The 27,939-nt window shown below is 39.6% G+C and overlaps 2 protein-coding genes across 2 annotated transcripts; one reads left to right on the top strand and one right to left on the bottom strand.

Moving 5' to 3' along the window:
* The first annotated feature begins 10 nt into the window (after positions 1-10).
* LOC117305832 (U11/U12 small nuclear ribonucleoprotein 25 kDa protein-like) lies at positions 11-12,716 on the top strand. The gene is made up of 5 exons (XM_033790705.1): positions 11-95; positions 2,089-2,527; positions 3,260-3,365; positions 9,829-9,900; positions 12,017-12,716. The coding sequence occupies exons 2-5, from the start codon at positions 2,224-2,226 to the stop codon at positions 12,066-12,068; spliced, it is 534 nt and encodes a 177-aa protein (XP_033646596.1). The 5' UTR covers positions 11-95; positions 2,089-2,223; the 3' UTR covers positions 12,069-12,716.
* Positions 12,717-18,619: 5,903 nt separating this feature from the next.
* Positions 18,620-27,881, bottom strand: LOC117305831 (tubulin-specific chaperone cofactor E-like protein). Its single transcript, XM_033790704.1, has 10 exons — positions 27,474-27,881; positions 26,722-26,913; positions 25,596-25,728; positions 24,644-24,734; positions 23,851-24,208; positions 23,033-23,236; positions 21,921-21,979; positions 21,252-21,388; positions 19,743-19,914; positions 18,620-18,936 (listed from the first exon to the last, which is right to left on the bottom strand). Exons 1-10 carry the CDS (start codon positions 27,690-27,692, stop codon positions 18,738-18,740), a joined length of 1,764 nt encoding a protein of 587 aa, XP_033646595.1. The 5' UTR covers positions 27,693-27,881; the 3' UTR covers positions 18,620-18,737.
* Positions 27,882-27,939: the final 58 nt, after the last annotated feature.

Here is a 27,939-nt window from a genome sequence, read left to right as displayed (position 1 = left end):
TAAACTGTGCCGTGCGTGCGTGCGTGCGTGGAGCATGGTCAACCGTGGATGTTTGCCTTTATTTTAGTTCATGAATCGGGTTAAAAATTATACATGTAAGTATTGTATGGTTTATCAATGTGAATGAAATGAGTGAATGGTTGTTATGGTGTACGAAAGATAAGAAAAACCTTTGTTGAAAAGAGTGGGACAGCTGAATCCGGATTTGCTGATGAACATTCTGTCTGTGTTCGGACGGGTGGGTACACCGGTCAACTTGGTCCCAAGCCAACTCGGTCCCAAGTCACCTATGGGAGTGTCCCAAGTCAACTCGGTAACAAGTTAATACACTTTAAAGACATGAAAAAGGATTCAATTGTTAATGTTTGTCAAAATTGTTGAGAGGGGTGGGTGGGGTGTCACTTTGAGTAAATTTACCGGAAAATAGTGGACAAAATAGAAAATACCAGAAAAGTACCGGAAAACTAATTTTAGTAATACTCTGAACTCTGGTTGATTGAAAGCAAAAAGAGACATTTGAACACATTTTTTTTAGTTGAAATTTATTGTCCCAACAGCAACACAATTACGGTAGTTTTCAAAAGTGAAACAAACGTGTTGAATATATTATATTATCATATAGAAAACAAATGGATCGCTATTGAACTTCAATTTGAAGGCATCGAATATACCCCGAAGATCGGGGCGCGGTGCACACTCATCTTGTTTCATGCACAAAGTCAAATGACATATGATTAGTTATTTTTTCCAAATCAAAGAAAACATACAATTTTACTTCCCGTCAACCAAGGGATGGACTGACTGAGTTGACTTGGGACTGAGTTGACTTGGGACCGAGTTGACTGGGACCGAGTCGACTTGGGGGACCGAGTTGACTAAATGGGACCGACCGAGTTGACTCATGGGTAGAGTGTGTAGGGGTTGAGTTGCCGGCGAGTTGAGGGCACAAGCGAGTTGATGACAAGTTGACGGCAAATAGTAGGACCGTTTAGCAGGAAGAGATTTCAGAGACAGATTTGAAAGAACATGAATTGTGTATTAATATGGACTTAATGGGGATAATGGTTTTCCTTTCCCACTATCGGGAAATCTGCTCTTTAGTCTTTTAAGGAACACGTTGCCTTGGATCGGTCGAGTTTGTCTTTGAAAAGCATTTGTAACCGTTTTTAATAAAATGCATGGGTAGAAAGATGTTGTAAAACAGAAACACGCCTCGAAATTGCACGGTTTTCCTTGTACATGTACCTCGTCGACTAACACGGTCGGCCATTTATGGGAGTCAAATAAATGGCCGACCGTGTTTGTTCGCAAAGTAAAAGGAAAACCACGCAATGTCTAGGCAAATTTGTGTGGATCATTGTATTTTACTTTTAAAACATCTTTCCAACCATGCATTTTGTAGACCAACTCGTCCGATCCAAGGCAACGTGTTCCTTTAATTCAACATTTTTCTTATGTGACAGGCGAAAACATGGTTTTGTTTTCTCTGATTCATTTTTTCAGAGAAAACAAAACCATACAGTTTCATTTGTTTAATTCCCTTTTGATTTAACAAAGAGGTACCGGTAGATCTCCATGGTTTTACTCTATTTATATTTATTACTTCTTTGTCTTCCATGTCATTAGATTTCATTTTACACAGTTTATTGCATCTGTGGGAAATGTTCTTCAGCCAATCTTAATCTTAATCTTTGCACCCCATGGTCATTGTTTATTGGGACCTGGTACCACAACTAGCACTAGTCTCATTTGCATATTCCTTTGTATTGTTTGTTGTTTCATGTTTATTCATTACATGTAGCTTCGTCATAACAACCCAGGAATGCAGTACACTGGTTCCTGTGGGTCTTTTTGATAATCTTAATTCAGTTGTTCACAAGAGACTGTTCTGCAAGGAGTTGTTTTAAAAGAGATATAAGTTTTGTACAGCGCTGGCTGCACGCAGTTTCCACTGTTGGAAAACGGAATAAAACACATTACAACTACATCATGCTGTTTCCAGTCTTGATAAAGAACCAATCTGTCGTGTCACAGTTATATTCAACTTTTACTCCCTTGTATTTTAACAAGAATTTTTTTCTTTTTCAGATTGATCATTAAGATACTGGCTTCATCATGAATGTCATGCAATCCTGAGCTTAGTGCGAATTCTTCTTGAGGAGAGAAACTTAACGTAACGGACCTTGCCATTAAAGACCAAGAGTCTTAAAGAGATCATCAGTCATGGAAGCTGATCCATCGACCACGTCACTGCCTACCGACGTCCAGGACCATGAACTATTGGAACCTTCTGCAACGTACACACAACAGCTCACAGCCAGTGACACTATCACAACCCAAGAGGATCTGACCCACAAGCAGGCGATGGAGATTGTCCGTGAAGGACTGAGCGATGTTCTGGATGGAGATCCACTCTTGAGTGATCTCCCTGCCGGTGTAACCTCAGAGGAAGTGGCCTTGCAGATTGCACTCGAGTATGGACAAGCTATGACGGTGTGCGTCCAGAAGTTCACAGGAGAAATTATGCGTAAGATAAATACGAGTAGAATTGACCACTTGCACGACTCCCAGAGCCCAGAACTGATAATGTGTACTTCAATTTACAATTTCCTCCGGGGGACCCATTATCGAGGAGGCAATGCCTGAAGTGCCATTGTCCTTTTAAAAAAATGAAGCATACAGACCTGCAGAGGCAAATGTTTTTTGGGAGAGTTGCGAGGGACAGAAAATGGTTTCTAACCACAGGTTATAGCAACTCTCCCAAAATCTTGCTTTGGCGTGCATGTATCCTGTTGGCCATTTTAGGAGGCAGACTTTGAGATTTTAATAAAAAAAAAATAATAATAATGTTTCAAATAGCGCTTTTCACACCCAAGGGGTGTTCTCAAAGCGCTTCCGACATTATTACCCCTGGTCACTGGGCTTTAATTCAGTCCTTAAACCATCTCAGCTTCCTGGGGAGTATACAGCCTGTGCGACAATTATATGCGCTTCTCGGCTTGACCAATCACAAGAAACCACCTCTGCCCTTACAGGTACCACTTAACCCTGGGGTGAGAGAAGCAATTAAAAGTGTCTTGCTCAGGGACACAAGTGTCACGACCGGGATTTGAACCCACTCTTAGCTGAACAGAAGCAGAGCTTGAGTTCAGGGATCTTATCCGCTCAGCCACGACACCCCATGATTTTCCAATGGAAGTGACCCTTGCCCTCTCAAAGTTGAAATTCCAGAACTAAAATTGCCTCTTTTTCTCAACAGCTATTGTGGTATTACAAGGTGCTAGAGTACAGGATCTGAAGCAAGCTATTCAACGTTACGTCACATTAAACGAGGACAGGAAAGGAACACAGACCAGTATCAGTTGGTAAGTGCCCAGTTATGTAAAGTTGCTTGTTTAAATAGTACCCAGTTGGAAGTCTCCCTGATTATGGAAAATTTCCCAAATTCCATTTAATGCAATTGTAAATATCTCCCTGATTACACGATATAAATTTTGGCAGCTCTGCTACGATTGTTCAAGTGACCGAGAGCGTGGCCAATCGCTGGCCAATCGCTGGCCAATCGTGGGCTAAACGATGGAGGATCTCCATGGATTTGTTTGGTGGGGGTGGAATTTCCTAGGTCGGAAGCTGCATTTTCTCCTCGCTCTTACATGTATTTTGAATGTGTAGCAGGTTTCGTAAACCAGCAATAAGCGGGGCAAAGTCAGAGTGGGAACGCCATTATTGTACAAGCAGCATGGTAGCATCGTTTTGAGATCTCTCTTAATTAGAACGCATGCAGCACCCTCAAGACCCTGATCTTAGTGAATAATTAACTGAGTAATGTTGCTAGTCTAATGTTGACCACTACATGTACATGTAAGCTAGATTAGAGTGTGCTGGATCTCTTGCTCACCTCTGTAGACCTTGACTTACACATGTATGAATTACTGAGTAATGTCGCTAGGCTTATTGTTGTTGACCACTACTTGTAAACTAAATAAGAGTGAATCTGAATCTCCTGCCTACCTCTGTAGATCCTGACTTACACAAATGTATGAATAACTGAGTAATGTCGCTAGTCTAATGTTGACCACTACTTGTAAGCTAAATTAGAGTGTTCTGAATCTCTTGCTCAACTCTGTATAGATCCTGACTTACACAAATGTATGAATAACTCAAACTGAGCAATGTCGTTAGTCTAAAGTGGACCACATGTAAGCTTAATTAGAGTGTACTGAATCAATCAATCTCTATACTGAATTCCTGGCTCACCTCTGAAGACCCTGACTAATGAAAATGAGGAATTGAGACTGCTAGTCTAACATTGAACTAAATTTGACTGTATGCATGCATGTAATGGTTTATGTATGTATAATGCTCTATAAGGCTCCCCGTGAGCCTATACGTGTGTAGTTCTAGGATTAGCCTTTACAATGAGCTAAATTTGACTGTGCATGAACTGTAGACTCTGCTAAGTACATGGTATGGCAATTCCATGGTAACGGAAGGCATTTGACAAAATATTTTATGACTGCCTCTAAAATCGCTGTTTTTTGAAGAATTACACTCAGTTTGTAAAATATGAATATTAAAGAGGTCGTAATGGAAGGACAGCAAAAGAGACATGGATGGACTTGGTGGTCGAAGATTGTTATGTGGTTGGGGATGGTAAAGCTTTTCAGGTGGTTGTGTTGCTTTGGTTATCACACTTTGAAATTTTATCACAAGAGCTTCTATTGTTAATGGAAAAAGGTGCAAGCGCGAAACGTGACCTGAGTGCTGCTTTTGACACTGTTGATCATAACATCCTTCTCTCTCGGCTCCAGAATCACCTTGGCATAGAGGACACAGCCCTAGCATGGTGCAAATCGTATCTCCACAATAGAACTCAGCATGTATGTATTGGCACTGCGATATCCGACCCTGTTGTTTTGAACTACTCTGTGCCACAGGGGTCGGTACTCGGCCCGCAGTGGTTTACGCTGTACACTTTACCGATTCGTGACATCATCCTCAAATTTAATCTGAATTACCATGTGTACGCAGACGACACTCAGCTATACATCACGTTTAAATCTTCTCAAGAAAACGCCAATGCATCTATTGCAAGACTTGAGAAATGCATCCAAGAGATTCGACGTTGGACACAACAAAACTTCCTGAAGTTAAATGATGATAAGACAGAGTTCCTTTTATTTGGGTCACGTCAACAGTTAACTAAGGTTTCAGTGCCATACATCTCCATCGGTGATGCTCGGATAGCTCCCTCGCTAAAAGCTCGGAACTTGGGGGTTATTTTTGATTCATCGATGACACTTCAGCCACACATCAACAATATTGTTCGTTTATCATCATATCACATCAGGAATATAGGTAAGATTCGCAAGTACTTGGATAAAAGTGCCACTGAAAAGGTCATTCACGCATTTGTTACTTCTCGTCTTGACAACGGCAATGCTCTTCTATACAGTCTACCTAACAACCAGATTTCCCGACTTCAACGGCTCCAAAATACTGCTGCCCGCATTGTGACACTGTCTAGAAAATCCTGTTCTATCACCCCCATTCTGAAACAACTACACTGGCTCCCTATCTCTCAACGAATCATCTTCAAGCTGATGCTCATTGTCCACAAAGCTCTAAATGGCAAGGCTCCCCACTATATTTCTGAACTGCTTCAAGTTTACACTCCATCAAGGAATCTTCGATCAAGTTCCATGCTTCTCCTCATTGAACCCAAGTCTCGACACTCATGGGGTGACAGGTCTTTTTCTTCAGCCGCGCCACGCATCTGGAACTCTCTACCACTTAATCTTCGATCTTGTGTTTGTACCGCAAAATTCAAGTCTCTTCTCAAAACTTATCTTATGTCACAGGTTTTCAATGACTAATTTTGTTGTGTCTGTTTTTCTTTGTGTTTTGTTTTTGTTTTTGTTTTGGTTTTACTGCGCCTTGAACACCCAGCAGGGTGGATATGTGCGCATTACAAGTCTTATTATTATTATTATTATTAACGTGACTTTCAGAAGCATGCATTGTTCTTTTTGATACAGTATAACTCGATTAGTAGAAACGGTTGGTGCAGAATCTAATTAGAGATTGCCTGACTTAAATACATAAAATCAACCTGCCCGATCTATTTTACATGCGTAATTAGATCGATTCCGGACTCTTGTTTTCCACTCGGTCAAGGGCAGTATAGTTTTGACGTGTTTGGCCGATTGGTTGAGTGCATTGGACGCAAGTGCTGATGCCTGAATCATTAGGGTGTTGGTTCAAATCCTGGTCATGACACCTTTGTCTTTGAGCAAGACACTTAACTGTCATTGCTTCTCATCACTTAGGGATGGTAAGGGATTATACAGGAATGCAAATAGTCGCTTGCAGTGACATTCTGGTCCGGCGGCTCAGGGGATGATTAAATTGTTGCTTCATTCTTTTTTAGATTACCCAAAATATACAATATGACCCAGCTAATCATAAAACCTGCTGAAAAATCTGAAAAGTACAGGGATTAAATTTACATTGTTAGTGTGACAAGATGTTTTGCCTGCTTAAAAACCGTATTTTGCATTCTCAAAACTGCTTGGTCAGAATTTGTCTGGATGTCGATGCCTACAATGGGGCCAGAGCCAAAGTTACGATCCGGATTCTGTGTCCAAATGGTGCAGATGTACTTGTAGGTCAAACAACGCAGGTGTCTCGTAGAACATCTTCAAATTAAATAACAGGTTGTACAGAGTAACCAGTTGGCGGTTATACTGATTGACAGTTTTATAAAATAATAGCCTTTCCACTATTCAGCAATGATTCAGAATCAATTCTGTCAAGCCGCAATGAAAATGCTCAAAAAATAAATAAAAATAAAAACCAGCGACTCGCACATGCTTCTTGTAGATTACAATGCTACTACACATCTCAGTCTCAAGGTTATGCAACATCACTGACAGAACACAAATATACACAAACTGATTTAATTTCCAGTGCTTTATTTACCATATTACAATTGTGCTGATATTACAATAACTTAGAATTACTTTGTCCAACACACCAGGGCCCAATTTCATGGCTCTGCTTACCGTAAGCACGGAATCGGCGCTTCCGGAAGCAGGGAATTCTGTGCTTACGGCAAGCCTATTTTACGGGTTAGCGGCGAATTGTGGCTTCTGCGCGTGCGTACTCCACGTTACTAGGCATTCTACGCTTACAAGGCTAGCGCAAAAATTCGGCGCAGTGTTCGTAAGCGCAGAATTCGGCGGTAAGCAGAGCCATGAAATTGGGCCCAGTTTACCAACCTTACTGGTGCTTTTTTTGTTACGTTAACCACATTGTCATGCACGTGTGACGCTATGCTATTTCCTCTCATTGATTCGCTAAGCCCAGCACATGACCTAATATACATGTACAGCGCCCTCATTGGATGACAGCTTTGACCAAAAGGTGTTGCTATCAGCGACTGTTTAATAAACACACCAAGCTCTTTGTTGCAGTCACTATGTGGATATTTCTTTGTTCAGCCGTCGATTTTACAAAGAGTAAGGACTCGACTTATCTCGAGTTAGGACGAGTAACCCATCCTCACTTAAGATGGGTTCAATTCATCCTAACGTCTTCTGATACGCAACTGAACTCATCCTAAAGTCCTAAGTAATCCTAAGTTACATGTAGGAAGGGTTTTGTGAAATCGACGGCTGTACACATAATGAACACCTATTCAAAACAGTTGTTACATTGTACCACCTGTGACTTACCTTTGAAAGCAACTGTGCCAAAAAGCAGTGCTTGAATTCATTACAACTATAGTTCATGACGTTAATAGTACAAGTCAATTCAATGATGGCTCGCTTTTGTGTATAGTGTTGATACACCTGTACATGTGTTCGTCTGTCCATGTTAATTGTCTCTCGTCTTTGTGATTCTTAAATGCAGTGTTATCTGTCAATAGGCTAGGGTACAAAAGCCAAGGCGTCACCCAATCCTACGTTTTGCCCCTCTAATTTGTTTATGATGTTGGCTTCTATTTATAACTGTCAGTGTTGATGTCATAAAACACAAGTTATTTATGTTATCATAGTGAGGCTATTACCAAAATTAATGTTTTTATTGAATTGAATTGAATTCATCTGGTACCAATATGACGACTGTTGTAAATCAGGTCAACATTAAACCACTGAGTTAACGTATTACTCACCAGTCGCTAACACAGCAGAATCTTTTGGTCATCTCTGAAGGCGCTGACTTCAGTGAAGAAACTGAATAGTGCGGCTAAGTCTCTGAGATATATAATTTAACTGCAATCAATTTACTACGCCAAGGATAGAATAATAAACGATGGTGCAGTGCGGCTCTCGTCAACCTTAATTACTTAACTTATGAAAATGCTTTGTTACGGAAAGAAAACTGAAACCATAGAAACCTTTCCGGCCATGCCAGGAAAGGAAAGTAGTTTGGTTTTCTTAATAGAATGTATTTCTAAATAATTATTTGCAATACACCGACCCATTTTAATAGCAATAAAGGCAGTGGACACTATTGGTAATTACATGTACTCATAATAATCATTAGCTTAAAACCTTTTTTGATAACAGTTACAGTAATGGGGAGAGGTTGATAGTATAAAACATTGTGAGAAACGACTCCCTCTGAAGTAATGTAGTTTTCGAGAAAGAAGTAATTTTCCACGTATAAGATTTCGAGACCTCAGATTTAGAATTTGAGGTCTCGAAATCAAGCATCTGAAAGCACACAACTTTGTGTGACAAGGGTGTTTTTTTTTGTTTCATTATTACCCCGCAACTTTGACGACCGATTGAGCTTTGTTTGTTATTTTATGCATATGTTGAGATAAACTAACTGTGGAGGCGTTAGTCTTTGACAATCACCAATATTGTCCAGTGTCTTTAATGGAAATACAGCTAAAATAAAATGATCTGCCGCCAACAAATTGTTTTTTACATCTGTTATTTTCACTTTGAAGATACTACTAAATAGATTAGTAAATACGAAATATACATTGTAGTAAATAAAAGTAGTAGTAGTAGGCATCCATCGGTCAATACTGACGATGGACTGCGCCTCATTCACAAAACTAAGCTTATTAATCTTGTTTAATCACACAATATATCTTAAAGTGGCATTATAACATTGTGTACAGTTAAACTAACTTCAGAACATTGATATACACCTGTACAGACCAGTATTTTATTGAACAGCCATGTGTACTTAAGAGCTTATTAATGGGAATGCTATTAAAACTTGATCATCACATACATCATTTAGATATTTTGTACACTTCTGAGACTGAGAAGACGCCCTCTCTGGCAAGGGTTTACCGATTGGCCTGCAAGGGCAACCACTAGCAGTACTCCAATTGGGAGTTGTGCTTGCGCCCCCTACCGGTCAATCCACACTGCCACTACAAAACACTGTCAGAAGTCGGCTCAATGCATGAACCATTTTATGATTTATTTGACAATTCACAAAGCTGTTAGTGGATAATTATCCTCATGTGACAAGTCTTCAACCAATGACAGCGCGATTTATTCCATATCCAGAGTAGGGACCTGGGCCAAATTTCATGAAGTTGTTAAGCTACTAAATTGCTTAGAAAATGTCTTTGTTTTAACAAAAAATTAGACGGGCACCAGTTGCAACGATGTAGACTTTATGGAATTTTGGCTGGTTACCAGTTTCTGTTGAACAAGAATTTTCTGTGCCCAGCAAGTATTTATGCTTACAGGCTTTCTGAAATCGGGCCCTGCTTTGATCAATACAACACAGCCCCATTCCAATGCCCTTTCTCTACTAAGCAAAATATTTGTTTGTGTTTTGTTTTCTTTGTAGGAAATATGTCTGGCGAACTTACTCCCTCTACTTTGATGGTGAGCAGCTTGATAAGAACAATAAACTCAAAGAGTAAGTGTAATGACTGTAACTGCTGCTGTCAATGGGCCGAATAAATAAAAACTAGCATTTGCTTTTACTAGCATTTGCTTTTACTAGCCTTTTACTTAAATCCTTATAAATAAAAGTAAGCCTTAATATTGCTAGTAATTGGTCGAACTATAGGTAAAAGCAATGCTTGAGGGACTCTTCTTATTTACTATTACCTGAATAGATTCACCAGAAACTGGGCCATATAAAGGCCAGCATTAACTCATTTCAATAAGTTTAAGATCAGGCATGAGATTTTGCCCAAATCTCTATAGTTAACCTTTTACTGGAAAAACACCATTTACTTGAACGGATTAGTAAATGGTCAGAGAAAAGCACAATAGCGGGGTATTCAGGAGTATAACAATAGAGGCATCATGGACTCGCAGATCAATAGCGATTAACTGAAATGCAGGCGGGGCAGTTTCCACTTAGTTAAGTTTTTGATGGCGGCAGTGGCTATGATGAGGAAACAGCCTCTCCACACCAGAGCTCCAGAGATTAGTATCTTTTAGAGCAATTGAACTACACAACAAATTTATAAGTAACATTTATAGTCGGATCATTAGGCAAAGATGGCTGCACCATAATAATAATAATAATAATAATAATATCGAAGTCTTATATAGCGCACGTATCTACCAAACAAGGTACTCAAGGCGCTGAGTATATACAAACTTTCAGAAAGATTATTGCAGTGATGAATTCTGAGACCCAATTATTTAGCACCTTATAAGGGTTTACAAGGTGCTACGGCGCATTAAGCAGCCACAACCAGGAACACCGGGGCGAACCCCTTCTCTTTTCGATAAGTGCACTGGGTTCTTTTACATGCGTTACACAACACATGGGACCAACGGCTTTACGTCCCATCCGACGGACGAAGCAATGGTTAAGTGTCTTGCTCAAGGACACAGTGTCATGGCTGGGGATTCGAACCCACACTCTGCTGATCAGAAACACCAGAGTTTGAATTCGGTGCTCTTAACCGCTCGGCCACGACACTTCAAAAAAAAAATACTTCCATCTATAAAATACTTAAGAAAATAACACCTCGCAGAAACAAAGTTAAGATTTTCTAATACCACCATGAAGTGGCTAAAAATATCATCAGATTGTCAGCAATTAACATTTATGATTTGTTAAATTTATTATTATTGATTTATTTATTTTGTCTTTATTTAACCAGGGTAGCCCCATCAATGAACTGTTAAAATAAAGGAAAGACAGACATTGAATGGAAGCCTGATTATTGATACCTTTGTCTCCGTTGCCGTTCTCCCAACTGTACTTTGCCTCCATACCCATAGCCTTAGCTTTCTCCATCTCAGTCAGTCGAGCTCTCCGACCTTCTTTCTTGTTAAAGTTGGATCATTAGGCAAAGATGGCTGCACCATGATAAAGCTATAAACTCATCTTTTATTCTTATTGTACTCTTTGATTTTTTTTGTGCAATAACTATCAATCCAGTTACAGATTGTTTTAGAAGTTTCCGACTTCATGAGTTTTTGTTGTTGTCTCTCTCTCTCTGAGGTCAAAGTTCCTTTGCATACTTCAAAGATTAATCATATCCCTTTTTTCCTGCAGAACTTCTAGTTTTCCATTTGTGGTTAAGCTGGGGGTCTGTAGATCTTCTGTTATGTAACCCTCATGGTTTTTAATTGTGAAAGTGACTGCAATATTTTGTCTTGATTTATTATTCTTTTTTAGTTTTTATTTGTATTAAATAAAAAAAGAGTTAATGGCCTGATGTTGGCCTCTTGCTTAATTTTTACGCATGGTTGTAAGATTTTATAAGGAGACTCGGACAGTACAAAAATCGTTATCCCTCACATGAGGTATATTTTCTTTAATTTAACAACCATGCTACAATTAAGCAAGGGACCATTGCTACTTTGCTCATGTGTAAAGATGGGCTATCTGTAGTGCTGGGGCCTACAACGTTATATTCAGCACCTCGTTTGCCTTCAATTTACCTCACCTGTAACAAATATTGCCCAGTACTGTGTTATGGAAAGCAATAATTGTTATACTGAACTGAATTATAAATTTAATTGTAATTAGTCTATGTTTTTTTCCCTTTTTTTTCCCTACTCAGATATGGGATCAAAAACAAAGACATAGTTACATTTGTCAAGAGACGGCGATAGCGACGGCACAAGACAGCAACATCATCAGTTTTTGTAAGGCTGTTTGAAACAAACGTCTTCAAAAGATACCTCCATGAGCTCCAGGCTGCCTCCTCTTGTGTGGTTTAATTCCAACAAGTTGCAGTCGGATCTGTGTCATGAAGAACTAACTCCCGGGGAACAGTGCAAGAGCAAACTCTCCGACTGTCTTCACTGTGTTGTGGTATGATAGATAGGTTCACTATCCTGCAATGTGTTATCATGGTCAATGCTTTGATACAGCACACAGTCAACCCTCCTACTTACTGTCTTATCATTGCATTTACCAACAGCACTTTTGAATGGTACTAGAAACAATACGGGAATGCCAGATGTATTGTGACATTAATGTGGTTAATACTGTACATTCCATTACGAAACACAGTCAACCTTCCCACTGCTTGATCATTTAATATCACCCAGCAGTGCATTTTTGAATAATATGTGCAATGATATATTAATGTAGATATATCATAAAACTACTCTGTGAAACTTTGTTCGCAAATCTCAAAAACTCAAATAGAACAAAACAACAACGCAGGTCTACATTTTGATCTTTCACCTTCCATACCCATACGTATTTGGAATCTGTATTGTATTGAACTTTGTTTATTTCGGCCATATCTGGACATATAGACCCATATTTTGTATTTGGAAAGTTACCAGTAAATGTTAAACAAATATCTCACCTTTAACTGCCACCACTTTTTCAGGTGAGAGGGCTGGCTTTGGGTTCTGATCCTTATGGACATTGCACCCCACTCCTGTGAGTGAGTGTGTTGCAAGCTCTATAGTTGTAAAAACGGCGGACAGCAACGAGTTTACCATTTTGCATGGGCAATCCTTGCTCACCATTTTCATTCTACTTGTCGGAACTAAAACAGATCCGTCAGCTAAAAACAACTGCAAAATAACAGTAAAAGGCTATCAGGTGCTTGGTTTAGAATCAGAAATAGAACATGGATCACTCCATGGACACATGCACCCATTGAATACTTTGAGAGACATCAGGCTGTATAGCTCATCTGGTAGAGTACGAACTCTATTTTTGAGGCATCACCGGAGCCCCGGAGTGATTATGTCCACGCAGGAAGAATGATCTGTGATTAGAATACACAATCTGAAAAAAATATCCCTGATAGAAACATTTCTGGGTTTTTTGGGGTAAAAAAAAAAACATCTTTTTCATTAGCTGCTGTACCTTAGGGTGTCGTGGCTGAGATGATAAGAGCATCAAACTCTGGTGCTTCTGTTCAGCAGAGTGTGAGTTCGAATCCCGGTCCTGACACTTGTGTCCCTGAGCAACACTGTTTACTATAATTGCTTCTCTCCACCCAGGGGTACTTGTTAGTGGGTACCTGTGAGGGCGGAGATGGTTCTTGTTATTGATTTAGCCGAATAGTGCATATTAATGTTGCACAGGCTGTACAGTCCCCAGGGAGCTTTGATGGTTTAAGCCTAGCTTAATAATGTTATAGGTAATAATGTTGGAAGTGCTTTGAGATGCCCTTCGGGTGTGAAAAGCGCTATATAAAAGCTGGTTATTATTTAGTGCTTTCGATTAGCTTCCCTCGGTTTATGCGGTGCTCACTTGGGTGAGCCCCTGACAAGAGCTAATCAAACGATCACTCACCCTCTCGTGGTGACGTCATGCACCTGGGGCCATCCTCAAGTGACCCACTCCACAAGCAGGGCACTTGGGGCTGACTTGGATAAGCCCCTGGAATGACGTCAAAGCTATTCGGACGTACCGGGGCAGACCTTTTGTAAATACAATATTGCTATTGACACGGGTCTCGTGGCAAGTGTAAGTCTTCAGAATACGTTCAATTATGCTGCTTGCCTTGGCCCTCTCGAGTACCAGCTGCGTACCTTTGGCATTCGATAAATCTTTCGTCCTCCGTCTCATGTCTTCGGCCCACTCCAACACTTCGGGGTCCTTGTCGGTAGAGGGACGTCCAGCAATTTTTGTGCCCCGGTCTCTCGGAACTACCACTTCTCTCGACGCCTTCTGGCCCGTCTTGGAAGCTTCTTTCTCAGCCTCCATTTCTGCTAAAACGAGCGGCGAGCTCCTTTAACTGATTTCTCCATAGCCTCCATACCTGCAGACCACCTTGTAACAACCCGTTTGTTTTTCTGTTATGTTTACCCATGCATCCTGTCTACCACGCTTGTGACCTGACAGATTGGTTCTTTTTCAAGACTGGAAACAGCATCATGATGTAGTTGTGATGTGTTTTATTCCATTTTCCAACAGTGGAAACTGCGTGCAGCCAGCGCTGTACAAAACTTATATCTCTTTTAAAACAACTCCTTGCAGAACAGTTTCTTGTGAACAACTGAGTAAGATTATCAAAAAGACCCACAGGAACCAGTGTACTGCATTCCTGGGTTGTTATGAGGAATCTACATGTAATGATTAAACATGAAACAACAAACAATACAAAGGAATATGCAAATGAGACTAGTGCTAGTCGTGGTTCATTTTGCCTATCACAAGAAATGGAGCGTGTCTGCTAGTGAGGTGAATACGTCCCTTAATACTGAGTTTGGGTCCTTCTCACCAAAGTTTACTGGGATTTTCAATGCTTTGGCTCCCAACGGTAGGATTCGGTCTATCCACACATAATCTTGGTCTTGTTGCTTGATAACTCGACCGTCCTTGCTGAGCTGGTGTTTTGGGGTCAGTTCCCACGTTCCAAGGTGAATACGTCCCTTAATACTGAGTTTGGGTACTTCTCGCCAAAGTTCAAAGGGATTTCCAATGCTTTGGCTCCCAGTGGTAGGATTTGGTCTATCCACACATAATCTTGGTCTTGTTCCTTGATAACTCGACAGTCCTTGCTCAGCTGGTGCTTTGGGGTCAGTTCCCACGTTCCAAGGTGAATACGTCCCTTAATACTGAGTTCGGGTACTTCTCACCAAAGTTTACTGGGATTTTCAATGCTTTAGCTCCCAACGGTAGGATTCAGTCTATCCACACATAATCTTGGTCTTGTTGCTTGATAACTCGACCGTCCTTGCTGAGCTGGTGTTTTGGGGTCAGTTCCCACGTTCCGAGGTGAATACGTCCCTTCATACTGAGTTCGGGTACTTCTCGCCAAAGTTCAAAGGGATTTCCAATGCTTTGGCTCCCAGTGGTAGGATTTGGTCTATCCACACATAATCTTGGTCTTGTTGCTTGATAACTCGACCGTCCTTGCTCAGCTGGTGTTTTGGGTTCAGTACCCACGTTCAGAGGTGAATACGTCCCTTCATACCGAGTTCGGGTACTTCTCGCCAAAGTTCAAAGGGATTTCCAATGCTTTGGCTCCCAGTGGTAGGATTTGGTCTATCCACACATAATCTTGGTCTTGTTGCTTGATAACTCGACCGTCCTTGCTCAGCTGGTGTTTTGGGTTCAGTACCCACGTTCCGAGGTGAATACGTCCCTTAATACTGAGTTCGGGTCCTTCTCGCCAAAGTTCAAAGGGATTTCCAATGCTTTGGCTCCCAGTGGTAGGATTTGGTATATCCACACATAATCTTGATCTTGTTGCTTGATAACTCAACCGTCCTTGCTCATCTGGTGTTTCGGGGTCAGTTCCCACGTTCCAAGGTGAATACGTGAGTAAGCGCAGGCAACTGTCCTTGAGTGCAGGCACTTTCTGTCTTTCCTCCAAATCTTTGCGTCTTTTTACGAGGTTCTTTTTTTCTTGGTACTGTTTTTATGTGGTCTTATAAGTAATAATAATAATAATAACCTGTTTTTATATCGCGTTTTTCACACCTGTCTCAAAGCGCTTCCGACATTCTTACCCCTGGTCACTGGGCCTTAAATCATTCCTTAAACCATCTCAGCTCCCTGGGGAGTATACAGCCTGTGCGCAAACTAAGCGCTTCTCGGCTAAATCAATCACAAGAACCATCTCTGCCCTCACAGGTACCCATTTACCCCTGGGTGGAGAGAAGCAATTATAGTTAAGCGTCTTGCTCAGGGAAACAAGTGTCACGACCGGGATTCGAACCCACACTCTGCTGAACAAAAACATCAGAGCTTGAGTTCGGTGCTCTTTTCCACTCTGCCACGACACCCCATATGTTGTCACCTTTTTGACGGGAACCAATCTTTTAATCTTAAGAAAGAATTATACAAAAATTAATTCAGAATCTTTGAAGAAGGTATACGGTTGGTAATCACTCTTAAAATTAGTGGCAATCAGATATCGTTTGGTTAGAAGTACATCAGCCTTTGATAGTACATGTAGTATAACGTACTTTGAGAAGCATTTCATCTCAAAGTAATGTGATGGAAAAATATATCAAATTATTTGAATCTGAGAAGCGTTACTAACAGGAATGGTTCTTAGATTGTGTATTCCAATTACCTGCTTTGACAATTCCAAATGTTCCTACTGTCTGATTATTCAATCCTCCACTCTGTTTTTGAATGAACGGGTGCATTTGATTACATGTAGCTTCCCTGGGTCGACCCCTGCTCACTCCGGTAAGCCCCTGACGAGAGCTAGTCAAACGATCAGCATCCCTCTCCTGGTGACGTCATGCACCTGGGATGGGGGCCAGCCCCAAGTGACCCACTCCACAAGCAGGGAGGGCACTTGGGGCTGACCCAGGTGAGCCCCCTAGAATGACGTCAAAGCTATTCGAACGTACCTGGGGCAGACCGGGTTGACCCAGGGAAGCTAATTGAACGCACACATAGATGCATTTAGCTCAGATGGTAGAGCGCCAACAACACATTAATCTAGAGATTGCAAGTTTAGGTCCCGCTCCGGTCAATTTTCTTTGTTCAACCCAAAATTCTTTCACAATAAAGGTGTTTTTCAACATATGCCCAAAATACCAAACCTGTGATAATTTGAACTCAATTGGTCGTCAAAGTTGCAAGATAATAATGGAAGAAAAAAATATCCTTGTCACACGAAGTTGTGTGCTTTCAGATGCTTGATTTCGAGACCTCAAATTCTAAACTTGAGATCTCGAAATAAAGTTCGTGGAAAATTATGTTCAGAGGGAGCCATTTCTCACAATGTTTTATATTATCAACCTCTCCCCATTACTCGTTACCAAGTAAGGTTTTATGCTAATAACTATTTTGAATAACTACCAATAGTGTCCACTGCCTTTAAACCATGATTGGAGGTAAATATCGACCATAAGGTTAAGTTTTCCTGAGGTGTGATTTTTGGAATGTACATATTTGAAAGACATGTTAGATCAGGGCTTTAGAGTCATTATATTGAAATTTCATGATGTGGGACCAAGTCAGGTGCGTCATAATATTGAGCGGAGTTTAGCGATGGCAAGCGGTAGTGGTGACCAGCGCCCTCAAGGGTTGACAGTGGGATAGTGTCACTCGCTCTCACGTTGCCTTCCTTGTCGTTGCTGTGCACCGCTCACTATTTTCAGGTAAGATTATTTTGTACTTTTATCAAATGTTCTTTTACTAATAATAAATGGTCCCAGACATAAGGGACTCTGGCATTTTCTGAGTTAGTGACATGTGAAACAGGGGGATAAAACTAGGTAAAATCGCTGTTTTTGTAATAATGTTTTCTGTAAGTCGTGAAAATAATGATAGTAGGCCCTCTCGTGTTCTAGGAGCGTAAACATAACGTAATGTGCATGGGTCATAGGATAAAAGACTTGGTATAAATTGCATGTATTGTATGTGTTTCTTTATGGTAGGAAAATACAGTACATGTACTTTGTATGCATTTTTATCATATCTTGTTAATTTTCGTTTGGTAAAACAGAGCTGTCAGTGCTATTTTTGTAGGACAAATCTGCTGACAAAGTAAATAAATAGGTTTTAATAAATTGGTTGATTTCTCTATAATATTTAATAAATTAGAGAACATGCCATTGTGATAACAAGTGATTGATTCACCATCATTGCTTTTATTTCACTGTGATTAATTGGTGATTGTAAACTGGTAATTTGAAGGACTCCTTTACTATTTCTGTCAATTCTAAGGTACCACAGAGAGTAAAGTAAACTAATAGGCTGCTTGACTAAATAATTGGTCTTATAATCTATCATGCACCCAGACTCTGTCTAGTTATGTTTTCTAAGATTTATTAGGGCTTACGGTCAAGTATTGTTATATCATGTACTTATTATTGTTTCTCTTTTCTTTTCTTTTCCCTAATTGTTTTGTTTGTTAATTGACTCGCTCCCACGTTGCCTCCCTTGTCGTTGCTGTGCACCGCTCACTATTTTCAGTTTCAATAAACTTGAGTATCTCGAAACCACGGTGTGGTGTGTTTGCTTATTCTACGTCTATAACAGATTACACCACCACCCCCCTCCACAATAACTTGATCAAAACGCGTACAATAAAAATGTGCAGATTTGAAAAACTAATCAATATCTACATGTACAAACAAAACATGCTATGACACTTGAGTGTTGCCAATTAATGGCTCTGTCTACATTTTCCTTATTTCCACGAGCGTGTGTGTGATAACGTATTTATCTTTAAGCAAACTTGGCGCGTGACATAGAACACACATGGTAGTGATATTAGCCATGCAATATAGGTTTTTATCACCACTCCATTCTGCCAATCTGATTGGAGGACTGGCGCGTACTTGAAGATAAATACTATTGTGAGCGGCCTCACGCGGTCTAAAATACGGCGCCTTGAATTAGCGTGGACTTGGAGTTAATGATTTGTTGATTTGACACTCTGGTACATACTGTACATATGGAACATGTACATCAATGTGAATCTCATCGCCGTCCTTCATATCGAAACGGCTCATTGGCATTCCAATCAGATTCAATTCTTGCGTGATGACCTCGTCTGACTGGGGGCTGGTTGTCTTGTGGTATAACACCACTAACCTGTCCAAGATAAAAATGATACATTAAAGGCAGTGGACACTATTGGTAATTACTCAAAATAATGATTAGCATAAAACCTCTCTTGGTGACGAGTAATGGGGAGAGGTTGATGGTATAAAACATTGTGAGAAACGGCTCCCTCTGAAGTGCCATAGTTTGGAAGAAGTAATTTTCCACGAATTCGATTTCAAGACCTCAAGTTTAGAACTTGAAGTCTCGAAATCAACCATTTAAACGCACACAACTTTGTGTGACAAGGGTGTTTTTTTCTTTCATTATTATCTCGCAACTTCGACGACCGATTGAGCTCAAATTTTCACAGGTTTGTTATTTTATACATATGTTGAGATACACCAACTGTGAAGGCTAGTCTTTGACAATTACTAATAGTGTCCACTGTCTTTAAAGACACTGGACACCTTTAGTATTTGTCAAAGACCAGTCTTCTCTGCTGGCCCTTGGTGGACTTCACTTGGTGGACTTCACTTGGTGTATCTCAACATATGCACAAAATAACAAACCTGTGAAAATTTGAACAGATAATAATGAAAGAGAAAACGCACTTGTGGCACTTAATAGTTGTACATTGATTACCGGAGTATTTATCGCATTTCAATGAAATTAGCACCAAGTGTAAAGCTAGGGCCAATTTTAAAGCTAGCGCATCACCCCTATTTTAACCACTTCTAGCAGTGTTTATATCACACATTTAAAAATACATGTGATGTGCTCTCAACAACCAGAAAAAGCAAAACTGTCTTGGGTATTTTTGAATATTAATTCACAAGCCTGAAATGAAGTCTTACCTAGCTGGCATCTCTATCAAGCGGGAACAGTAAATCCTGAGGATCTTGACTGGGTCTATAACCCTCATCTTTACATCCTCTTTAATGCACTTGCCCTCGTAGATGAAGTTCAGCTTCACAAACTCCTGAAACCCCTCTCCTAGACTGATATGGGAGAACGGTTTCAGTTTGCCTGGTGGAACAAAACAAAAACGGTTGCTTAAATGGCATGCCAACTCTCCCAGATTCTGAAGAAAAGTAAAGTCGAGTCTGTCCCGAGCCAGTATGGCTCATCAGGCCGGTGTTTATATCTGAGAATGATTCTATTCGGCCCGGACAGGATGCCAGTCCATCGCAGGTTACTCCCCAGCTCAAGCAGGCGCCCATTTGTACTCTTAGTTGGGTGGAGAGTATAATATGATAAGCACGAAGCAGGCTGAATTGAAACAAGGTCTTTGGAATGTTTGATATATTATATGTATTGGTTTATTTCATAAAAACATTACACAGAAATGAACAGTACTATGACAACCGATATGGTTGAATTGCACGAGAACTTGTACATATGTACAGTATTTAACATTTCCTTAAAGGCATTGGACACTATTGGTAATTACTCAAAACAGTTTTTAGCATAAAACCTTACTTAATGGGGAGAGATTTATAGTATAAAACATTGTGAGAAACGGCTCCCACTGAAGTAGTGTAGTTTTCGAGAAAGAAGTAATTTACCACGATTTTGATTTTGAGACCTCAGATTTAGAATTTGAGGTCTCAAAATCAAGCATGTGAAAGCTCACAAAGTCGTGTGATAAGGGTATTTTTTTCTTTCGTTATTATCTCCCTACTTCAACGACCAATTGAGCTCAAATTTTCACAGGTGTGTTATTTTATGCATATGTTGAGATACACCAAGTGAGAAGACTAGTCTTTGACAATTACCAATAGTGTCCAGTGTCTTAAAAAAGAGCAAAAGGTTAAACAATTAAAACACACAAAAGATAAAGAGCAAGTATTACAAACAATCAAAACAACAAACAATCAACCAGCACTTAACGAAAAACGAATGAGACTTAACAAAGAAAGACGTAATCAAAGGGACAAACTGTGGGTAAAAAGTCAGCATTAAAATCCATACAGTTGCATGATTAAGTGTGTATTTTGGTTTGAAATGCCCTTAATGTGCATTCTGGACAATTTATTAATTGTTTTTATCTCGATGATTTCTGTGAAGTTAGTCATAAAAAAAAAAAAAGATAGATACTATGTAAAAGATTGTTTTTTTGAGAATCATCAGAAATGTCGGCCTGATACGCTAGCTTATGCATGGGGAGAATGTCATTGGTCTTCCTATTAAATATTTTAAATGTTGTAAGCCACCAATGATAAGAGCTTAAAGGCACTGAACACTATTGGTAATTACTCAAATAATTGTTAGCATAAAAACTTACTTGGTAAAGAGCAATTGAGCATGTGCCTTTAACAGCTACAAATGGTCTTAAAATAAGAAATTAAAATGAGGAGACTCACCATGGGTCTGGACAAGTTCATGGTATCTTGCAGGAGGGTCATCATGACCGCTGAAGGTTCGGATGAAATGACGCTCGGACTTCTCTCTTTCCACCTCAGTCACTTCACTCCCATTCAGTAACTTGATCCTTGGAAGGCTGTGAAATTATCAGTTTTCAAACAAATAAAATGGGTGGCACTTAACACATAAAGTGATGATTTATTTTGCAATTGAAAGCAAGAATCAGCAGCTACAAAATGCTCTCCAAAATGAGCTGGGATAGCGGCCATAAAAACAAACCAAAAAACAAACAAACCAAGGAACCCCCCCACCCCCCCCAAAAAAAAATAAAAACCCAAAACCAGCGCATACAATGTATTGTAGTTTATCTTAAATCTGTCAATAAAACTAACTTAAATGAGTTTCGTGCATTTGGAAAATTAAAATAAATCAGGATTGGAAGAAATCAGGATTATACAGAGTAATAATAACAATAAACACATTTATAGAGTGCAGAAACTATCGAACATTAAGTATAGGCCTATATATTCTACTGCGCTATAAACGCTGTCCAAGATTGTGATATGCTTGGCTAAACACAATTTTGGAGCGAATCAGAACCAAGAGGGAAAACCGCGACCAAGCCAAGCCCGCAGAGGATGTAAATCATACCAGCAGAAAGTCCTCACCTTGCCACAGCAAGCTTTCTTCTCTCTTTTTGGTCCAAGGACTTCAACAGTGGTATATTCTGTCAACATCAAATTGGGTTTGATATGTTAAAAACGAACAATGTTATTTGCCATAGGGCCTATTCTTTGCAATTCAGCTTCTCAGTTGCGAATATTAAGAATGATTTATACAATTATTATACGAACATGGAGAAATCTCTATATTAAAGGCAGTGAACACTAATGGTAATTACTCATAATAATTATTAGCATAAAAACTCACTTGTTTACGAGTTATGGGGAGCTATTGATAGTATAAAACATTGTGAAAAACGGCTCCCTCTGAAGTAACATAGTTTTCGAGAAAGAAGTAATTTTCCACGAACTTGAGATCTCGAAATCAAGCATCTGAAAGCACACAACTTTGTGTGACAAGGGTGTTTTTTTCTTTCATTATTATCTCGCAACTTCGATGACCGATTGAGCTCAAATTTTCACAGGTTTGTTATTTTGTGCATAATGTTGAGATACAGCAAGTGAGAACACTGGTCTTTGAAAATTACCAATAGTGTCCAGTGTCTTTAAGTCTCAAATTCGTTCATGATTTTAATGTAATTAAGTACCAGCATACTACACAACTTCTCCATGTTTATTGGGCCTAAAAAAAGCAATCAAGAAACATTCCAGAAACATCTCCTTAAAGGCACTGGACCCATTTGGCAGTTGTCAAAGACCAGTATTCTCACTTGATCCCAACACATGCATATTTTTTTTAAATAAAAAAACCTGTGAAAATTTGACTCAATTGGTCATCAAAGTCGCATGAGAAAAATGACAGAAATAAACACCTACATGTACATGTACGTGTATGTTGCACAAATTTGTGGATGACCCCAAAAGACTGCAGGCTTGAAGCCTTGTATTACGTATTTGAGTGAGAAATTTCTTCTTTCTCAAAGTACCTTGTTATTCAGAGTGAGTCATTTCTGTCAATGTTGTATACTATCAACAGCTCTCCATTGCCTATTACCAAGTATAAATTTTGTATGCTGACAATCATTTTGAGTATAATTTCCAATAGTGTCCAGCCTTTAACCAGTAAAGTAGGATACCCTGGTTCAAACTGCTTTCACCTTGATTTTGACAGAGTGTAGTCTTGGAAAGAGCCTGAGATCATGCAGGTGTTGCCATGATGACAGAGCAGTGTCTGTGACACACAGCGACTCTAAGGATGTAAAGCCTTGAGAGAAGACCTGCTCCTTATCATTGCGTGGATTCCTCCTCATCTGTTCCTCCTGTGCTGAAACATCAGTTTGAATTTCTTCAGATTCACCTGTCTGGGGGAAATCATGGACACGGTTATACCTCATCAGCAGGCGGTGGGTTCGGATCCCAGTTGTGACACTTGCGTCCTTGAGCAAGACACTTAACCCATGGAGGTAGAAATACTTAACCATAGTCGGAATGCACATAAAAGAACCCAGTGGTCTAATCAGCATCATGTTGCACCACAGTAACATGTAAAACATTAAATGGTGCTATAAAGGAAATGAAGGATTAGGTCTCATACTTCAAATCGTAGCTCCACATACCTTGCATGAAAAGTACTGTCAGAGTGCTTTGCTCTTATGGGTGTGATAAAGCGCTATAACAACCCAATAGCATTTGTATCGTTATCACAATGACATTTCATTGGAGTTTATTTATCTTTTGGAAAATGCTAATGAAAAATCAGTAATTGCACTAATTAAAAATAGTATAAGTCTGAATTCTATCTCTGGGTCCTTTCTCTAAACTTATATCTTGGCCAAAATAAAACACAAATCACTGTTACCTGTGTCCTTTATGATAGAAAGTATTGTGAATGCAAACAATCATTTGTTTTTGACAACTGCTAAAACCAAAGTACGACAACAACTAAATTTACAGAAAATTGGCAAGAAGCAGCTACCTTATTTTGTTTTCCAGAAACAGAGCAGGAGTCGCCTTTGACCCTTGCCTCTTTCTCCTTGACCATCTCTTCTGAGTCCATATAGCCTGGCTCATCCCTGACAGCATCCCCACCTGTTGCTTCCTGTCCGCTCCCCTCAGGTACAGGCTGGCTCTCCTCTCCACTCCCTGTACTTCTTCCATCACCATGGGAATGGGTCGGGTCGGTTCCTGAACGCTTTTCTGTTTCTTCTTCTGAAGCATTTCTGTTTAACGATGCTGAAGATGTTTCTTCGTAGTACACATCTTCAAGTGGGTTCTCTAGTAATATGAGAGTCTTCAGTTTGGGAAGAGACCTCAGTTTGGCAACCTCTTCCCATCTTAAAAAACCCAAAATAATTCAAGGGCGACAGAAAAGAAAGAGGTTGAGAGGGAGTGGATGGAAAGTTTCCTTGTAGTACTAAAAAGGAAAAGAAATTATCTCATACATTTATTTTAATAAATATAAAATGTCTAATTAAAAAGTGTATCTGCATGCTTTTGAAGCAACAACCACTTCATCGAGTGTCATTCTACATTAAGCTTTTGTAGACAACTACTTCATAAATGCAAATTGAAAAACTGACTGCATTTTGTTCTAACGGACACAGTAGTTTTAAAAACATTAAACCCATAAATACAATTTGACTGAAAATCTGTATTGATACCATTTAAAAACTCTCTTTTCGCCTTAGAATTTCAAAGACAAGGTGAAAGTTTGGGGGGACTAAGTGTGCATTTAAGGTACAACTTTTAGCCCCAGCAGGGTCTCTCACCTCCTTATCTGGTTGTTATTCAGTGCTAGTTTATGAAGCTCAGTGAAGTGTGCTGCTAGTTCCTCCTCGGTGAATGGGATACCATTGTACTCTGCACAATAAAATAATACAACAACCCAAGAAAATCATTGGAAACATTACATTACACTGCACCGCAGGGTAACACACAATCCAACAAAGTGATTGACAGGAAACAGTGCAACATTTATCCCAAAGCTAGGGTTACATTTAAAGGGTTGGGTGGTGGGTGAAGGGGGGAGAGGAGGTGCACCATTTTTATCTAGGGGGAGCACTTCTGGGCAATTCAACATTAGTTTGATGTTTGCATTTTTATCTTTAAAGGCAGTGGACACTATTCATGCTATTGGTAGTTACTCAAAATAATTATTAGCATAAAACCTTAACTGGTAACAAGTAATGGAGAGCTGTTGATAGTATAAAACACTGTGAGAAACGGCTCCCTCTGACGTCATGTAGTTTTCGAGAAAGAAGTAATTTTCCACGAATTTGATTCCGAGACCTCAGATTTAGAATTTGAGGTCTTGAAATCAAGCATCTGAATGCACACAATGTCGATTGAGCTCAAATTTTCACTTGTTTGTTATTTTATGCATGTTGAGATACAGTTAGTGAGAAGACTGGTCTTTGACAATTACCAATAGTGTCTAGTGTCTTTAAAAAAGTCCATTTTCAGGAACTTTTATTATGCCATTTTATTTACTAGCCTTTAGTGATGACTCAAGCTTTCTCCAATGGCAAAATTTGTCTTTGTGCTTTGCCCCAATTGTCCCCACTGTTTTGCCCCAAAATGAAAGGGCGGTTGCTGCCCTGGGCCAGATAATGTGCTTGCTTGCATACCTCCAGTAGAATTACTAATTTATTTATCGCCATCTCTGAAAATTTTGTTTGAAAATTTACTGTATCGAGTTCACATGAACAACTTTTTTATTACCATTCATGCACAAATGAAGTTGTTTCAAGTTGGGCAAAAGGCGTGATAAGGCCACCACTTCACTCCATGTTACTTTAGTATTGTTGAGCACCAAGTCATCGACGCCACAAGAAAAGTCAAGTTTGTCACAAATCTGTTTGAATACAAATAAGAAATAAAAATATTCATTCACCTAGTGGTTAATTTTCAAATAAAATATTGATAGCACATTTATTTCAAACTGTAAGTAAAGGACATTGGGTGGCATGGCTGGCTAGCTAGTGCATAAAGTGGCTCCTGCTTGATTGAGAAAAGTTATTGGTTTATTGTTTTAAAGCCATTGGACACTTTCGGAACAGATTTTGTTTTTTTTTAAGTTCACAGATTTACAAATAACTTACAGGGTTTACAGAAGGTAATGGTGAAAGGCTTATCTTGAAATATACTTCCATGAAATGTTAAAATTTTGAGAAAACATTAAAACAATATCAATTCTCCATATTGAGAATTACGGATTTATTTATTATGACACGGCGAAACGTGCGGAAACAAGGGTGGGTTTCCCCCGTTATTTTCTCCCGACTCCAATGACCAATTGAGCCTAAACTTTTACAGGTTTGTTATTTTATATATAAGTTTTGATACACAAACTGTGGGCCTTGGACAATACTGTTTACCGAAAGCGTCCAATATGTAACTTAAAAGCAGCTGGACTAGTGAACACAAGTTATTTGGTCCTGCTGACTACAGTGTAGTCACTGAATAATTTAAGGCCTCATGCTGTGCATTTGCTGACATGTGCCCTTTGCAAAATTCCAGTTGAACCCAGTTAACTGGGGTCAACTGGTTCAACTGGATAGTGACCAAAGTCGTCCATTTTCCATACTAACCAACTGGTTTGGACTAGGTTTAACTGTGTTCAACTAGGTTTAAATTATAAACCAGTTGGTGTCTGTCCATTTTCCATATTAAACCAACTGGTTTTAACTGTGTTTAACTAGTTTATCAACTGGTTTTCAACTAGTTCCCAAGTAAACCCAGTTTAACTAGGTTCAACTAGAATTTTGACCTGGGTCCCAGTTATAGAAGTGCCCCTTACCTGAGGAAAGTTGCGAGAAAAAAACCTGAATAGTCTTTTTAAGCGTACCTGTCTCCCCCTCAGGGGGTTTGAGCTTAGATTGCAAAACTTCAGACGAGGCAAGTGTTTGAATATCGTAAATACTTCCTCCCAGCTACTCAACGCATTGCCCGAAAGATCCAGGTCTGAAATATTTGGACAGAGGGAGGACAGTCCGTTTGATGGAATGGCAGCCTGGCTGATTCCTTGGTCGCACAGCACCTACAAGTTTTTAAAAATGATTGGAAAAGTTTTGTAATTTGGTAAGGGCGCAGTAGGTTAATTAGTTTGTTTGACTATCTGCAGTTGTTTGACCGCAGATGTAAATACAATTTTAAAGGAGTATTTAATAATGTCCACCTCAGTTATACTGGCTCTAGTGTCGTTTGGTTTTTGTCATGTTCCTTGATGATGTAATGGTGCTTTTAATGAAGAAAATACAACAACAAATTGTCACCTGTTAACTTTATAGTTCACCCTGGCCTGGGATAATTTATAAGTAAGTTTATGTATAAACAACATGCAACAGAGACGTTGATTGACATGAACGTCATAAACAACATAAATTAGGCTATCACAACTAAGTATCGTGATTTCATTTAAAAATTAAATACAAAAATCTTTATCAAACTCTAGGGGCTATGTTTTAGGCTAGTACTAGTCTAACTAACTAATAAATCTATACCTATAAACTAGATTTATTAGAATTTAGAAATTTAACTGAACTACAAAAGTAAGGTTTACCCTAATGATTATTAATTATATGAATAGTGACTACATACAGCCGTTTTCAGGTACTCCAACTCCGGACTCTCTTCACCACCGTCCCCGCCTTCGTGCTCACCGGGCTCCCCGGCGCTATCACCCCGCGATCTCCCCCGCTGTCGAGCCGCCCTCCCGAACACCACAATTTGCACCCCAAAAGTTTTACATTCAAGTGCCTCATCTTCACTGCAATATTTCTCCTTAAGTGCACTTATAAAGGTAGTTTGTTCTCCCATGGTTCACTGCCGACTGTGGTTTAAACTAAATCTGGGAAGAATTTTGTTGTTTATCGTTCGTTCCACGTCAACTCTTGAGTCATCATACGTTGACGTTTGATGTCATGTTTATTTCTGTTCAAAATAAACAAGATTACGCAACCAATTAATAAGTAGTCTGATGCCAAAAGCTAGCTGTATTTCCTGCCTGCTAAATCGTCTGGGAGTTTGACTGGATTATAGCGCCCCCAAGTGGTGAGAAAGTGTG

This window comes from Asterias rubens, unplaced genomic scaffold (assembly GCF_902459465.1).
Source record: "Asterias rubens unplaced genomic scaffold, eAstRub1.3, whole genome shotgun sequence".
Lineage (NCBI taxonomy): Eukaryota > Metazoa > Echinodermata > Asteroidea > Forcipulatida > Asteriidae > Asterias > Asterias rubens.
Note: the sequence above shows the minus strand (reverse complement) of the source record. Positions and strands in the feature narration are given on the sequence as shown.

Excerpts from the sequence above, each read along its gene's own strand:
- LOC117305832 (XM_033790705.1), top strand. The coding sequence starts at position 2,224 with ATGGAAGCTGATCCATCGACCACGTCACTGCCTACCGACGTCCAGGAC. Across the intron at positions 3,366-9,828 it reads ACACAGACCAGTATCAGTTG|GAAATATGTCTGGCGAACTT; the intron begins GTAAGTGCCCAG and ends TTTTCTTTGTAG. Across the intron at positions 9,901-12,016 it reads AAGAACAATAAACTCAAAGA|ATATGGGATCAAAAACAAAG; the intron begins GTAAGTGTAATG and ends TTCCCTACTCAG.
- LOC117305831 (XM_033790704.1), bottom strand. The coding sequence starts at position 27,692 with ATGGGAGAACAAACTACCTTTATAAGTGCACTTAAGGAGAAATATTGC. Across the intron at positions 26,914-27,473 it reads TGGAGTACCTGAAAACGGCT|GTGCTGTGCGACCAAGGAAT; the intron begins GTATGTAGTCAC and ends AAAAACTTGTAG. Across the intron at positions 24,209-24,643 it reads AATAACAACCAGATAAGGAG|ATGGGAAGAGGTTGCCAAAC; the intron begins GTGAGAGACCCT and ends GGGTTTTTTAAG.